This window comes from Pholis gunnellus (assembly GCF_910591455.1).
Source record: "Pholis gunnellus genome assembly, chromosome: 7".
NCBI classification, from domain to species: Eukaryota; Metazoa; Chordata; class Actinopteri; order Perciformes; family Pholidae; genus Pholis; species Pholis gunnellus.
The window spans coordinates 26,476,917-26,490,316 of NC_136533.1; the positions used below are offsets into that span (position 1 = coordinate 26,476,917).

The 13,400-nt window shown below is 41.6% G+C and overlaps 1 protein-coding gene across 1 annotated transcript in view; it reads left to right on the top strand.

The window, feature by feature from the left end:
• The window catches only part of LOC306699219 (septin-7-like), a 72,134-nt gene that overhangs the window by 36,456 nt on the left and 22,278 nt on the right, over positions 1–13,400 (top strand). The window contains exons 4-5 of the mRNA XM_079163762.1: positions 9,959–10,059; positions 10,167–10,301. Of these exons, the coding sequence (XP_079019888.1) occupies positions 9,959–10,059; positions 10,167–10,301 (236 nt within the window). The remainder of the gene's footprint in view (positions 1–9,958; positions 10,060–10,166; positions 10,302–13,400) is intronic.

A 13,400-nucleotide genomic window follows, 5' to 3' on the forward strand; every position in this document is an offset into this window, starting at 1 on the left:
CTGCCTTCTCCCAGAAGCCGTATTCCCTAAGAAAGTGTATTCAGTAAGGTCCATAGATTATGCAGGGTTACCCAGACACCGTTTCTTGAAAGAGATGTTACTGTAGATTTATTTTAATGCAATTCTTTTTTTTTAGCTGTGAGCACAGGGGCTGGGTTTCTTTCCAAAAAAAAAATGAAGATGCCAGTACCAATACTAGCACCCTTAAAGTGCTACCGATACCAATAGGGTACTTCATTTGATACCCATTGTGTGAATGGAAGCTGCTAGTGTGTTCCACTAGCGCTCATACAGCGTTTACTGCCGATAACGCCGTCCCCAACCCACTGTGGTTACTACTGATAGCTCTGTTAGCGCTGTTGCAGCTGTTTGCACCGTTAGCTTCTAGCCACCGGCTCGGACATCCCCCATGTTCAGAGCTAGCTGTATAGGTTGTAGCTGCTGCGGTAGTCGTCCAATCGCACGTCACATTAAATTGAAAATGTTGTAGATCTGGGCACAAAAATGATGGATAACAGGTATCATTTGACTGGAGAAGTTTTGATACTACTGGGTACTGGGTTATTTTAGTCGATACCTTAAGGGCATTGAGTACCAATACCCAGCCCTATGAGCCCACCACAAACTAAATTCCATTAATCTCCAGTGTATTGAGGCTGAGGCAGCAATCTCAACCCTGGATATTATAAACTATCAACATGGTTAATAAATACCAGTAGAAATATTTTTCGATACTAAAGGTACAACATCATTTTAAAAGGCAGAACTGTGTAATTGGTTCATTTCAAGGGAATCACCACAACCAATGGAACTTTTAAGAACTTTGGCAAATTAGCACCGTTGACCAATAGCAAGCTGTCTAAACAGTGTTGACCAGTGGAGGGTCCAAGATAGTGGAATCTCTTATAGCTTAATTGCTGTTTGTCACAATCCACTTTGATTTAAAGATCCTTTTGTCGTAGTACAAACTGTTCCACAAATCGGGAATGGTTTGCTGAAGGGTGGTTTAAGATAGTTTGAGATTTATTATATGGTGTGAACTTCTTTTTCCTACTCCAATAACTCTACTGAATAAAAAGATTCCTAAAATACCATCCCAGCAAGAACATTCAAGGATGGCTCGCGTGTTAGCATGCTAGCACATCTGAATGCTAGTTGTCATCACCTGACCGAAATATGGAATGCCTGTAAACTGAACCAACTCCATGAGCAATGAAATGAGCCAAATGTATTTGTTTATGAACGGCATGAGATGCGGAAAAACAGTCCAGAGAAAGTTTGTGGATCTGGAGTTGTTTATTTTGTCAAACTACCATTCCCGGGGTCAGGAATATACTTTAATGCTTAGTTACTGATTTAAAAAAAAGTTCACATTTGACAACTTTGTCTTCTGTTGTTGGATAAAAAAAAAACAGTTTTGTGGAAACAAATTCAAAGTAACAAATCCAAAAAATTGTTTTGGTATCCGTCCTGAAGTCATAACCAGCTCTACAGCCTTTCCCGGTACAGGAAATCTTGTAATAATTCAATAAAGAATTCCCCAAAGTAGTTTGTCACGAAAATCCCTCAAAAGACTTTTACTAATTTAATTAATTTGGTCATTGACCGCACCAACTCATAAATGCTTGTGTTGCGCTAAATAATGGAGTGTAGAGACAAATCAAGTGATGTCGCCATATCTTTTGCATCACATGACAACCACTCTGTTTGGTTTCAGTCTCAGCTCGGTGCTAAATTTACTCCGTTTTGGCAAGACTGAAAATATTTTTTGCTCGCTCCCAACTCCCTCTTTGGGTCCGTCACTCACACCGAACCTCGCGTGAACCCCGCCAGCATGGCATGGGTGCGCATGCTCTCCTGCAAGTAGCAGTTAGTATGTTTGCCATTGGGTGCTGTGGTCTGAGGCTGAGGGGGAGAGACTGGGTCAGAGTATTTCTATTCCAGAACAATCTCTCATGCTTTGTCGCTCTCTCGCTTCCCCCCCACCAGATCAGATTTCTTTTTAAATGATGGTGTTGCAACTAACGGCATTTTTGAGGTTTTCTCCCGATGTGTTTGTCTTCGGTGGAAATAGCAGATTTTCGTTTCGAGACGGCTAACATGTCATGCACAACACCCGCTGGATTTATAATTAAGCCAAGATATGTCAAATGACTGCGGTGCGGGATGTATATGTGCTCGGCCGTAAAGTCAGGACAGATTATCTGAAGGTTGGTGGAAGCTGAAGAATGTTTGTGTTTGAGCGAGAGGGCTGTAGTTTGAGTTAAAGGGGCGATCCTAAAATAACTAGATGGCCTTGTGAAAGTATGCGGCGGCGATGTGAGGGAACAGCAGACGAGCTGCAGGAAATGATGGATGTGTGGGACTGACTGTGAGCACATGTGACCCAGGTGTGAGATGGAGTGGTTCTATTTGTCCGCTTTTTCTGTTTTGCATTAAAGCCACTCACAGAGATCGACAGTTCTTGGATATTGAATTACTTTAGCACTCTGTGCCTTATTTGGCATACTGAGGCACTACAGAGCAGTTTAACGTTTTTATATTACGTCAAAATACTGTGTAGGTTTCAGTAACATTTGCATTTTAGGTTAGCCGTAGTCTGTCATGACTATTTAGAGTTCCTCTCCTTTTATGTGGGCAGATTCTTGTCCAATGACCTTCTTTTCCACATATGTAGCATGTATCTTTACTTGCGGGTCTTTCACACCCCCCTTGCTGAAGTCCTCTTCCACTGTACTGTGGAGGTGGTCGGTTGTACACCACTGTAGGGGGCGGGACTGCTGGATATGGGGTCGGGGGTGCTGCTAGATGTTGAGGCCGTTGAGAGGCCTGAGCCTTTCTTTGCCTGTTTCCTTTGATTTGCTTCTCTATCGGCCTCCGCTATTTTAATTTTCAGCCGCCGCTGCATGAGTTTAGTCAGATCTTCCTCTCCGTTACTCCATCTTTTCCCCTCTTCTTTACTCTCTCTATGTCTTTCCTCTATCTGCAGTCGTAGATTTTTTCTGGCGCGTTCTTGTTTTCTTAATTCTTCTCCCTCTTTCTGTCTATTCCTTTCATACTCTCTCTCTTCCTACTCCACTATACTCAGCACGTCCGATAATGTCATTGTTTGTCTGTAGACACCATTGTTGTGCCTTGTGGTCTCTCTTTCTTCTTTTCTCTCTTTGCTCTGTCTATACACCTCCTTTTTCTCTCTCAGCACTTCCTGTCTTTGTCTTTCCAACACCCCTGCGGCCGAAGTTGATGTAAACATTATGCAGCCTAGGAGCGTTCCCTTACCTCTCAACTATCTCTATCCTATGGATCTCCTATTCTGACTGTAGCCCTGACTGAGTGAAAAATCAAGTTTTTTCTAAAAATTAAAAAATTATGAAAATTAAAATTCTGAATTAAAATATAAAATAAAAAATTACAACTGCTGGAATCAAAGTCTAAATCAACTATGCAAGTTGAAATATTGAATCAAAGTTAACAATTGTAGGATAAAATTTAATTAAAACTGAAAGTTAAACTATTGGTTTAAAACTAAACGTACCATCTGAAGTTAAATTATTGAATTGAAACTAATTACCAATCGTACAAGTACATGTAAAATTATCTACGGTAGTCTAAAATGCTGTGTTGATACTAAGCAACAATTGAAGTCACTATGCAAGTTAAAAGATTATAGAGTCAAAAACAATGAATATTATAAGTTTGTCATCAAAAACTTACTTTTGTAATTGATCTACCAATCTACTGGGTGGTGTATTTTATTTAACTATTTTGCAGTTCTAAACAGATTTCATCTCTAGGTTTTCTGGGTAATGGAGTTTTCTGTAACCATCATGCAATTACTCATCCAAACCGCTAGTTGTGCAGAGTTCTCTTCTTCTATGGTTTTTCAACCGGATGTTACCGGAAACAGCTTGTAGCTAATGCTAGCAGCTACCTCGCTTCGTCTTCTAACGAAACAAGCTAAGCTAACTGGCGAAAACGTTACACAAAGCACCATAGTTTGAACTCAATAACGTGCCGAATTCACACACATATTTCTGCTAGACCGTGCTTTGACTTCTCCATATGCACCAGTTATTTTATAATCTCCTCGTTTATCTAAATATCTATAGTAAGCACCGGAGCAGGCCTTTAGCTCCCGGCTTCAAACAATTCATTCACACCGTACGTTACCCTTTCTTACAACACAACTTTCAACAACACTACAACATTTATCACAAAATACAGCCGTTACAAAACAATATTATGTACAATTCGCCCCATTCATTACCTATTACCAACCCCAAGATCAGATTCCCCAGAACTCAGTCATTATAGCGCTTTCAAGCGGCTAGCCTCCGTCCAGAGTGCTAGCCCTCTGGCGAACTGTTCGTTTCGGCTTCTTAAGCTCGTATTCAATTTGTACCCTCCGGTTAGAGTCGTCGTTTCACCGAAGTTCACTCGACACTCAGAGCCGCTTAAGCCACTCTATTAGCCCGTAGCTATATTAGCTTCTTCAAAGCTTGCGTTCTCTTGACGCTCCGTTCTCTTGACGGACCGTACTCTTGACGGACCTCACCGGTAGGATTTCGCAACAATATTTAGAGCCCGAAGCTCATAGCGTTAACAACACTAGTTAAATAAGTATTTCAGATTGCAAATGCACCTCATACAGTATTACAGTCACTCTAAATTTCTACTTTACCGGCTTGCGTTCCTCCTCGTGTCCAGCATTCAGGAGACATCAATCGCGGGACACTTTCGCCTAAGTTTCCTAGTCTACCTATGCAGATTTTTATTAAAACGGCTCTGCGTACCTTTAGTTCGTGCGCACTTCGAAAGTGTCCACCGATCCACGTCTCTTCAGCCTTCTCAGAGTCCTAAATATCACGTCGGGGTCACCAAATTGTTGAGGCTGAAGCTTCTGGAGGAATCGCAAGGCCGTTGCTGAGTTTACTTCTTTCTGCGCAGGCGCATCATAAAGTAACTCGATCCGGTCCAAATTCAAAACAGTATTTAATTAAACAATGACGACTGTAAACTGATGATGACAATTACAATCTATAATACACTATCGATAGTATGCATCTCGAGAGCAGAGACCACGTGCAACTCCCCTCACAGGCCCGACCAAGTCGGGTCCTGCAAAGCGAACTACCATGGCCTGGCGCACGTCCTCGCAAACAGTCCTTTTATGTCCTTCGATGGTCGGAAAGTGTCCGAAATCTGTCGTAAAACACAAAGGCCGTCTTCTGGGGTCAGTGATTGGCTTCCAATCGCTCTGACGCCTCCTTCATCGATCCACTGCTCATCTCAATGGCTGGACCCCTTGTGACATCACCTCTGACATCACCTCTGACCTGCCCTCTGTCCTGCGGCCGCATGGTGTTACCCAGGAGTCCTCTCTGTTGTTTTATGGCCGTCTGCTTCCCTTCAGTTGTCTCCGGTTCTCCTCCTCCTTTGTTGGTCATTTGTCCAGCACCTCTGTGTCCCCTTTGATGTCCCCTTTGATGTCTCTGGTCCTCGACCTATTCCCTTATATGGTCGTGAAGAGCCTGTCCTCTGCATTCCTCACTGACCCTATCTCCCCTGATCTCTCTGCCTCATGGCTCAGAACCCCCTAACCTATGTGACTGTACTTTGGTTCAATACTTCCACTGATTATGATTAAGACTCCTACAAGTAAACTTATTGCAAACATATAATATCTTCTATAAGTAAACATCCTATAAACCTATATTACATTCCATAAGTAAATATATTGTGACTCTTACCATAATTTACATTCTCTTCATTGTGACAATTTTATTCACCACTAGGGGTGCTATAAATTCTACTAAATAATGCTTCTTAATACTGTAATTCTCCACAACACCAAGCAATGAGGAAGATCTTGGTTGGATAGTATTGAGAATAAATATGAAACAAAATTTAAATCATACCTTCGAAACTACAAACAAATCTGGTTTGAATTTCAATCAGGCACTGTTACTAAGTTTTGAAGAACACATTTGCACCAATGACCAATAGCAAGCTATCTTACAATGTTGACTATTTTCTATGTTTTTTGAGAATATTTCAGGCATTTTTCTTGGCAGACATTTCTTGTCATAACTTTCAGTAAAGTATACAAATCAACCATATTTCAGCTCGAATACACCCGTCTCACACAGACACACAACCCCAGTCTGCCCTGTAAAACAGTACCAGTTCTCTTAAAAGGATACCGACACCATTATACCTCACCGATCATGTGAATGGAAGCTGTGTGTGTGTGTGTCCCACTGGCTAGCTAATCGCCACTCATTCATATAGAAAGAAACAGAGCATATGGAGACAAACATTACACGGTAAAGTGACAGTAGTGTGGTTATTAGCAGCAGAGTTAGCAAGTCTATGTGGCCTACAGTCTGGTTCATGGGAGAAACACCAGGGGCGGACTGCCTGGGGAGCCCCAACTAAAATGGCCCCAAATAGCTATAGATTTGTTATGATGTTTAGATATGAAAAATATTGAATTATGTTACTATTTTAACTCACTGTACTTTGAAATAACTTACAAAAGACCCCAAGGCACTTAACAAATATGTTACTTAACCTCTTGAACCCTAGGCCTATTTTTAGCCCTCTGCTTGAAAATTTCATACCCACACTCAAAGGGGCTTATCTTGCGAACTACAAGGTCTATTTGAATAATTTCAATGGAATTATAACACAAACACTTGTGATAGTTTAATATGTGTACATATCAGTGTATATGTTACTGGTAAATGCTGGATGAATGTTACATACAGCTCAAATTGAAAATCTTCAGGTTCACCTGAAAAAAAAAGCACTTTTATTGATTTGAAATGATGCACACGAAGGCCTATACTCTCCCAAATCATATCACAACACGTCAGCAGTCCTTTTAAAAAAAGATATTGGCTTTGATAGAGTGAAGTATGCCTGAGAAATCAATGCCGGTGTACAGGTCAGCTGAGGTCAGCCAACGTCAATTCTGATTTTGGAGGGAGCACATATAGCTGTCTTATTGTCTTTTAAATACTATATATCTATATATTTCACTTCTTTTATCACTAATAGTGTTCAATCTATCTAATACAGCAGTTTGGCATCATTTTGAGAGCCTGGGCCATATAAAAACCTGTAAAACATGGCTCATTTTCATCTGACTTTCAGTTTTACGGGATGCAATTGAACCTCACACAACCTGTGATTGGCCGATTTGCGCATTTCTCACAGATCTGAACCCGGAAGCGTATGGGCAGTGTAGTGATACGTTCTTTGAGTTGTTTGACAGAATTTTAAGCCAATAAAATAATTGAAAACTGTGATCCGCCCCCATGGGTCAAACCCATTGGCCAAAACTGAAATTATTACTCATTCGTCATAGAAGCTCGTAGAGACTCCGTTTTTTTCACAGAACGAGGAGAGAGACTGCTGCGAAATGGCGGCACGGATTAATTATTATTTTTTTGCCGATTTTCATCCAGGATACGTCTAAAAGGTACGAAGCGTTTCAATTTTTATGATGATGGGCTGAGTTGATATCTGTGGCAGATCAATAGTAACTTTCTAATGGTCTAAAATAGAAGAATTCGGAAGCTATGTTTCGATTCAGTGTGTTGTGCTAGTGCTCCTGGATATGCAGTGTGTGAGTGAAAGAGCCGTAGATCGCGGCTGGGATCGATAACGGTGAACATTGCTCGCCTTCTCCTGGCGAGAAATAGGTGAAATTGTGGTAGTACTTGTAGTACCTTGAAGTACTTTGTCTAAATATATGTTTTTGAGTGATTTAAAATAGGTTACATGGTCCATTTTATCAGAATTTCTTCGTCATGTACACTACCGTTCAAAAGTTTGGGGTCACTTAGAAATGTCCTTATTTCTCAAAGAAAAGCACTGTTTCTTTCAATGAAGATAACATTAAATTAATCAGAAATACACTCTATACATTGTTAATGTGGTTAATGACTATTCTAGGTGGAAACATCTGGTTTTTAATGAAATATCTACATAGGTGTATAGAGGCCCATTTCCAGCAACTATCACTCCAGTGTTCTAATCGCCTTAGAAGACTAATTGATGATTAGAAAACCCTTGTGCAAATATGTTAGCACAGCTGAAAACAGTTCTGCTGGTGAGAGAAGCTATAAAACTGGCCTTCCTTTGAGCTAGTTGAGTATCTGGAGCATCACATTTGTGGGTTGGATTATACTCTCAACATGGCTAGAAAAAGAGAACTTTCATGTGAAACTCGCCAGTCTATTCTTGTTCTTAGAAATGAAGCTATTCCATGCGAGAAATTGCGAAGAAACTGAAAATTGACACGAAATTGTCTGGATGACCCCAAACTTTTGAACGGTAGTGTGTGTTTTTTAAATATTTTAAAATATCATTTCATTCATTCTCAGAAGTGATTTGTACTACATGTGTGTACTCTTCGCCCCCTCCTAAGGGGGCTCTCGTAGGTAGGAGGTTACTGGATATTAATTACTGTGTACTTCTACTTCAGAGAAATTATTAGTTTTACTATTAATAGTTTTATTATTAATGGTAAACAGTTTTACTTCATAAAAAGAAGTTTTGAGTAGCCTTCTTCTTCTACCTATACCAATATCAACATTCCCAGTAAGAGAAAGGGTGAAAAGTAAAGCAAGATGGCATTCGTCTGGAGCCGACCAATCACAAAATCTAGTTTTGGATCAGAAACAACAGTGAAATACACTTCATAAGGGTATTAATTCCCAAATAAGCATATAAGTCACTTGGTTTGACATAACCAGCGTGGTTATAAAGTAGACTGTGGATTTAATGAGTGGTGGTGCTTTGCAGGAAGGAAAGGTCATAAGTTGATATGGTAAAAACACAATTTCAATTGCGATGGCAGAGTGGCGCGCTGTTCCTGTAGGTTATCCACCCGTGCTCGTCGACTCCAGCAAAGTGAAGAAACGTTGGGTTCTATCGTATTAGTGTAGTGTTAGCAGGCTACATCCAGCATCCAGCAGCAAAAGGGAACTGCGGTCAATGAGCCGCTGCGGAGCGCTGAAGCCCCACCCCCGCTGCTGCAAAGTGCGCCTGCAGCTTGTTTAGTCAGAGTTAATTAATAGTGAACGTGACTACATTGGACCAAATTCGAAACGGCACTCCATTGGGACCCCAGCAAAACACCCACTAAACATGAAGTCGATGGGATGAGCGGTTCTTGAGTTATGTGAAGGACACACAGATGTATAGTTGGATATGGAATATGATGCAAAAATCTGACCATGTAGCATAATCTTGTTAAATATGATGTATGGAATATGAGTGAAGTACAAGGTGAAAGATAATAATATAAAGTAACATAATATAAAGTATACTACAGCAATATAACGGTATCAAATACTATATAATAGAATAGTATGATAGTATGGGTATAATATAGATCAAATTTGTAGAAAAGACACAAAATTGGTTCATACAAATTCAAATGAAGTGTCTGATGGTCAAAATGCCCCCCCTCCCACACACACACACACACTTAATACGTTAAGCGTCCTTACCCATGCAAGCAGCAGATATTGGTATCTCTGAATCTCCCAGCAGGCTGTGTGGGTGCACTTAACAGCGCCACGATGTATCCTCAGTGCCCTGAGTGGGAGAGGATAGTGTCTCTTAATGAAACATGGAGGCCAGCGTGTGTGGGCACGTCGCCATTATTGTTAATTCAATAACTCCAGTGACAACTGTACATGTTTAAGACTTTACTTAAAACAACAATGGCTATACGTCTTCCGTTCCTCTAGAACTAAAAGTGTTACACACATGCGCACTGGTTAACTCAGTACTTAACAGTTATTGCACTGTATTCTGAGTTGTATTCACAAAAATGTTGAATCCGCAAAAATGCAGAAAGAAACTCAGATTCCAATGTAAGGAATAGGTTGTGATTCAGATCGGTAGTGTACCAAACGGTGTGAATGTTGGTTTGTTTCAGGTGGAGCAGTCCAAAGTGCTGGTAAAGGAAGGAGGAGTCCAGCTGACACTCACCATCGTCGATACTCCGGGTTTTGGAGATGCAGTGGATAACAGTAACTGGTAAGCCGCGCTGGCATATTGAGGGTGTTTTCCAAATTACCAATAGATCATACGTTCTTTGATTTTTTTTGTTTCTCAGCCTGATATCTTTTTCTCCATCTTTCCAGTTGGCAGCCAGTCATAAACTACATTGACAGCAAGTGCGAGGACTTCCTGAACGCCGAGTCAAGAGTGAACCGCAGGTCCATGCCGGACAACCGAGTCCATTGCTGCCTGTACTTCATAGCGCCCTCTGGACACGGGTAGGTCTGCATGAGACGAAGGTGTGATAACATGAGATGGATTTCACATAAAGTAAGATCAGACAGCATAAGGCAATGAGATAAGATACTGTAAACAGGACACAGTGTTCATATCATTGCGTTACCCTCCATGCCACATGTTTGAAAAATAGAAGCCATGTTGGGGCTATAAGAAATATATTGACCATATTTGGACCATTTCAGACGTAAAGTTTTCAGTTTGTCTGTGTAAAATATTTAGCTTATAATATTGGCTATAATTTACTCTGTGAATAGTAGGTTTTAACGGTTTAAAAAAATAGCCTTTTGGCTAACACATTTACAGTGAACATTTTAAATAATGCATCCGGCAAACAGAGCAATATTAGCATTTGTTTAAAGTCATGTTTCTGACCACCTGATGAATCTCAGTCCGATATTCACTCTCCTTTTTGCTCTGTTTTGGCCTCCTCCAACTCCCGAGAATCAGCAAGTCGTTCACTTTGACTTGGAAACTATACTGATAAGAAGCAGTGAGCGTGAATCAAAACGGTAACGTAAGGGGCAGTAAAATAACCAAAACGATGGTGATTCGACAGACGCCTAATCGCTGAGGTCAACAATAGAGTCGGGTGATAATTCTCTGCGGTGGACCAAGTTATGACGTCAACCGTTGCTTTGCTGACTGCGGTTTTTGAAGCCTTGAGTTCGGCATTTTGGCCGTCGCCATCTTTGTTTTTGTCCAACCAATGAACGGACGTGACCATATTTGGACTGAGTGATGTAGAGACGCCGTATACGGCTCTGATAGCGACCTGTCAATCACAAGGTAGCCCCACCCTCTATTTGACTCTAAATGAACATCATGCTGTATTGAAGAAGACTTGAAACTAGAGATTGAGACCATAAACTCATGTTTACAATGTTTACTGAGGTAATAAATCAAGAGAGAAGTAGTCATTTTCTCATAGACTTCTATACAAACAGAGGAGTCGCCCCCTGATGGACGTTAGAGAGAATGCAGATTTAATGCACTTCAGCACTCGATTCACTTACCAGAAATGGAGAATGCTGCCTGGTCACTACAAGCCCTTTCACAGTTAAAACAGTTGATCCCTTGTTAAAGTGAATTATTGATTGAAGCACCTTGAAGTGTCATAGGTGTGTCCGTGAGGTGCAGTGTTAAAATGTGATGAAAACCTTCACACCCTTTGTCTTGGAGACCCCTAAGTTGAGGGAAAGTCTACCTTTTAAATCCAGTTTCCAATCCTCTGCCAGCAACGCAAGCTGAGGCTGAAGCAAACGTGTGTGTGTGTGTGTGTGTGTGTGTGTGTGTGTGTGTGTGTGTGTGTGTGTGTGTGTGTGTGTGTGTGTGTGTGTGTGTGTGTGTGTGTGTGTGTGTGTGTGTGTGTGTGCGTGCGTGCGTGCGTGCGTGCGTGCGTGCGTGCGTGCGTGCGTGCGTGCGTGCGTGTGTGCGCGCGCGCGCGTGTGTGTGTGCGCGCGCATGTGTGCATGCCATAGACGAGGAGGCTGCCAGCCAGCGTATGTGACCCACAAAGGTTATATAACGCCCCGCTCTCATCACTGAAATCACCCAATCAGAGCAGAGGCTCGGAGCGGCTCACAGAGGCAGCCCTCTCATCTCAGACAAACACACTCTGTCTTCTCTCATCTCAGTGTGTGTGTTCACTTGGCATCTCTAAAACATTCCCTGTTTGTCAGTATAGCTGCAGCACCAGCTAAGTTTGATCTACATAGATTCAAATGTTCCCTGGATCATTTATAAATCAGTAATGAGTCGCATGCGAGATGTCTGAAACTACATTCATTTAATAGCAGCAGCTGGATCATGTGTGAATGTGTTGCTTTTAGTTACTGTGAGGAACGTTTAACTGGTTATGAAACAGTCTCAATGTAGTACTGATGTCTCTATATGACCTACATAGGTTAGTCTTAGTGCTCATTAGTGGTGCCACCAGGACACATGCAGGTTCACCAGAACCGCTGTTAGCATGCTGATGTTAGCATTTAGCTCAAAGCAGCCTCTAAGAATCAGAAACGGTTTATTGCCAATTGATTGGCGCATAACAATAAACAGAGTGCAATAGTATGAGATAATAAATGATGATAAATAGAAAATATGAAAATGTACAATGAAATACGATAAACAAATAAGAGTGTGTTAAAACAAGTATTTTATTAAAGCGTCAAGTGTATGTTAGAGGCTAGCTGACATGGCTTTAGATGCAGCGAAAGGGGAGAAATTATTTTTATGGCCTTAATATAACATGACATACGAGTATGATCTAACGACTTAGAGTCGTCTGATTCACAGTGTCCATCCATCCATTATCTTTAATCACTTATCAGGGTCGTGGGGGGGCTGGATCTGATCCCAACTCCAGGTTCACCCTGGACAGGTCGCCAGACTATCACAGGGCTGACACAAAGAGACAGACAACCATTCACACCTAAGGGCAATTTAGAGTCATCAGTTAACCTAAGCTGCATGTCTTTGGACTGTGTGGGGAAGCCAGAGAACCCGGAGAGAACCCACGCTGACACAGGGAGAACATGCAAACTCCACACAGATGGGCTGTGTAGCCTGGGAATCTAACCCGGGACCCTCTTGCTGTGAAGTGACAGTGCTAGCCACTAGAAGACAAAACTATAAGGTACGACATGCCTTGAATTTCTCTGCTAAACCATGCGCTGCTCCAGCCTTTACTCGACCTGGTCACGTTGCTGTTGTGACTTTTCCATAAAAGTATTTTTTTTGCGTGTTCCAAAAGTCACCCGACATGTGGCTGTAAAACTTGAAATCCCATAAATTCCAGCGTTAGAATTAAAATGCATGCTTGTATTTCCAGGCTTAGCCCGTCTGTGATATGTTATACCCCGAGATGACACAGGAAAAAAGTTCCAACCAGCAGTGAGTGTTGCCAGTTTGACACATCGCTGTCGGTGTGTAGAGACGACTTCTGGTTGAACACCCTTTGTCGGTATATCTCCTGCAGTCTTTAAGTCTCCCTAGACCAGACGGTCTGACTCCTGTTTCTATCTGGGACCGCATTCACTCCAGGACTCATCTGATGCAGGATCATACTCCAACCTGACCCC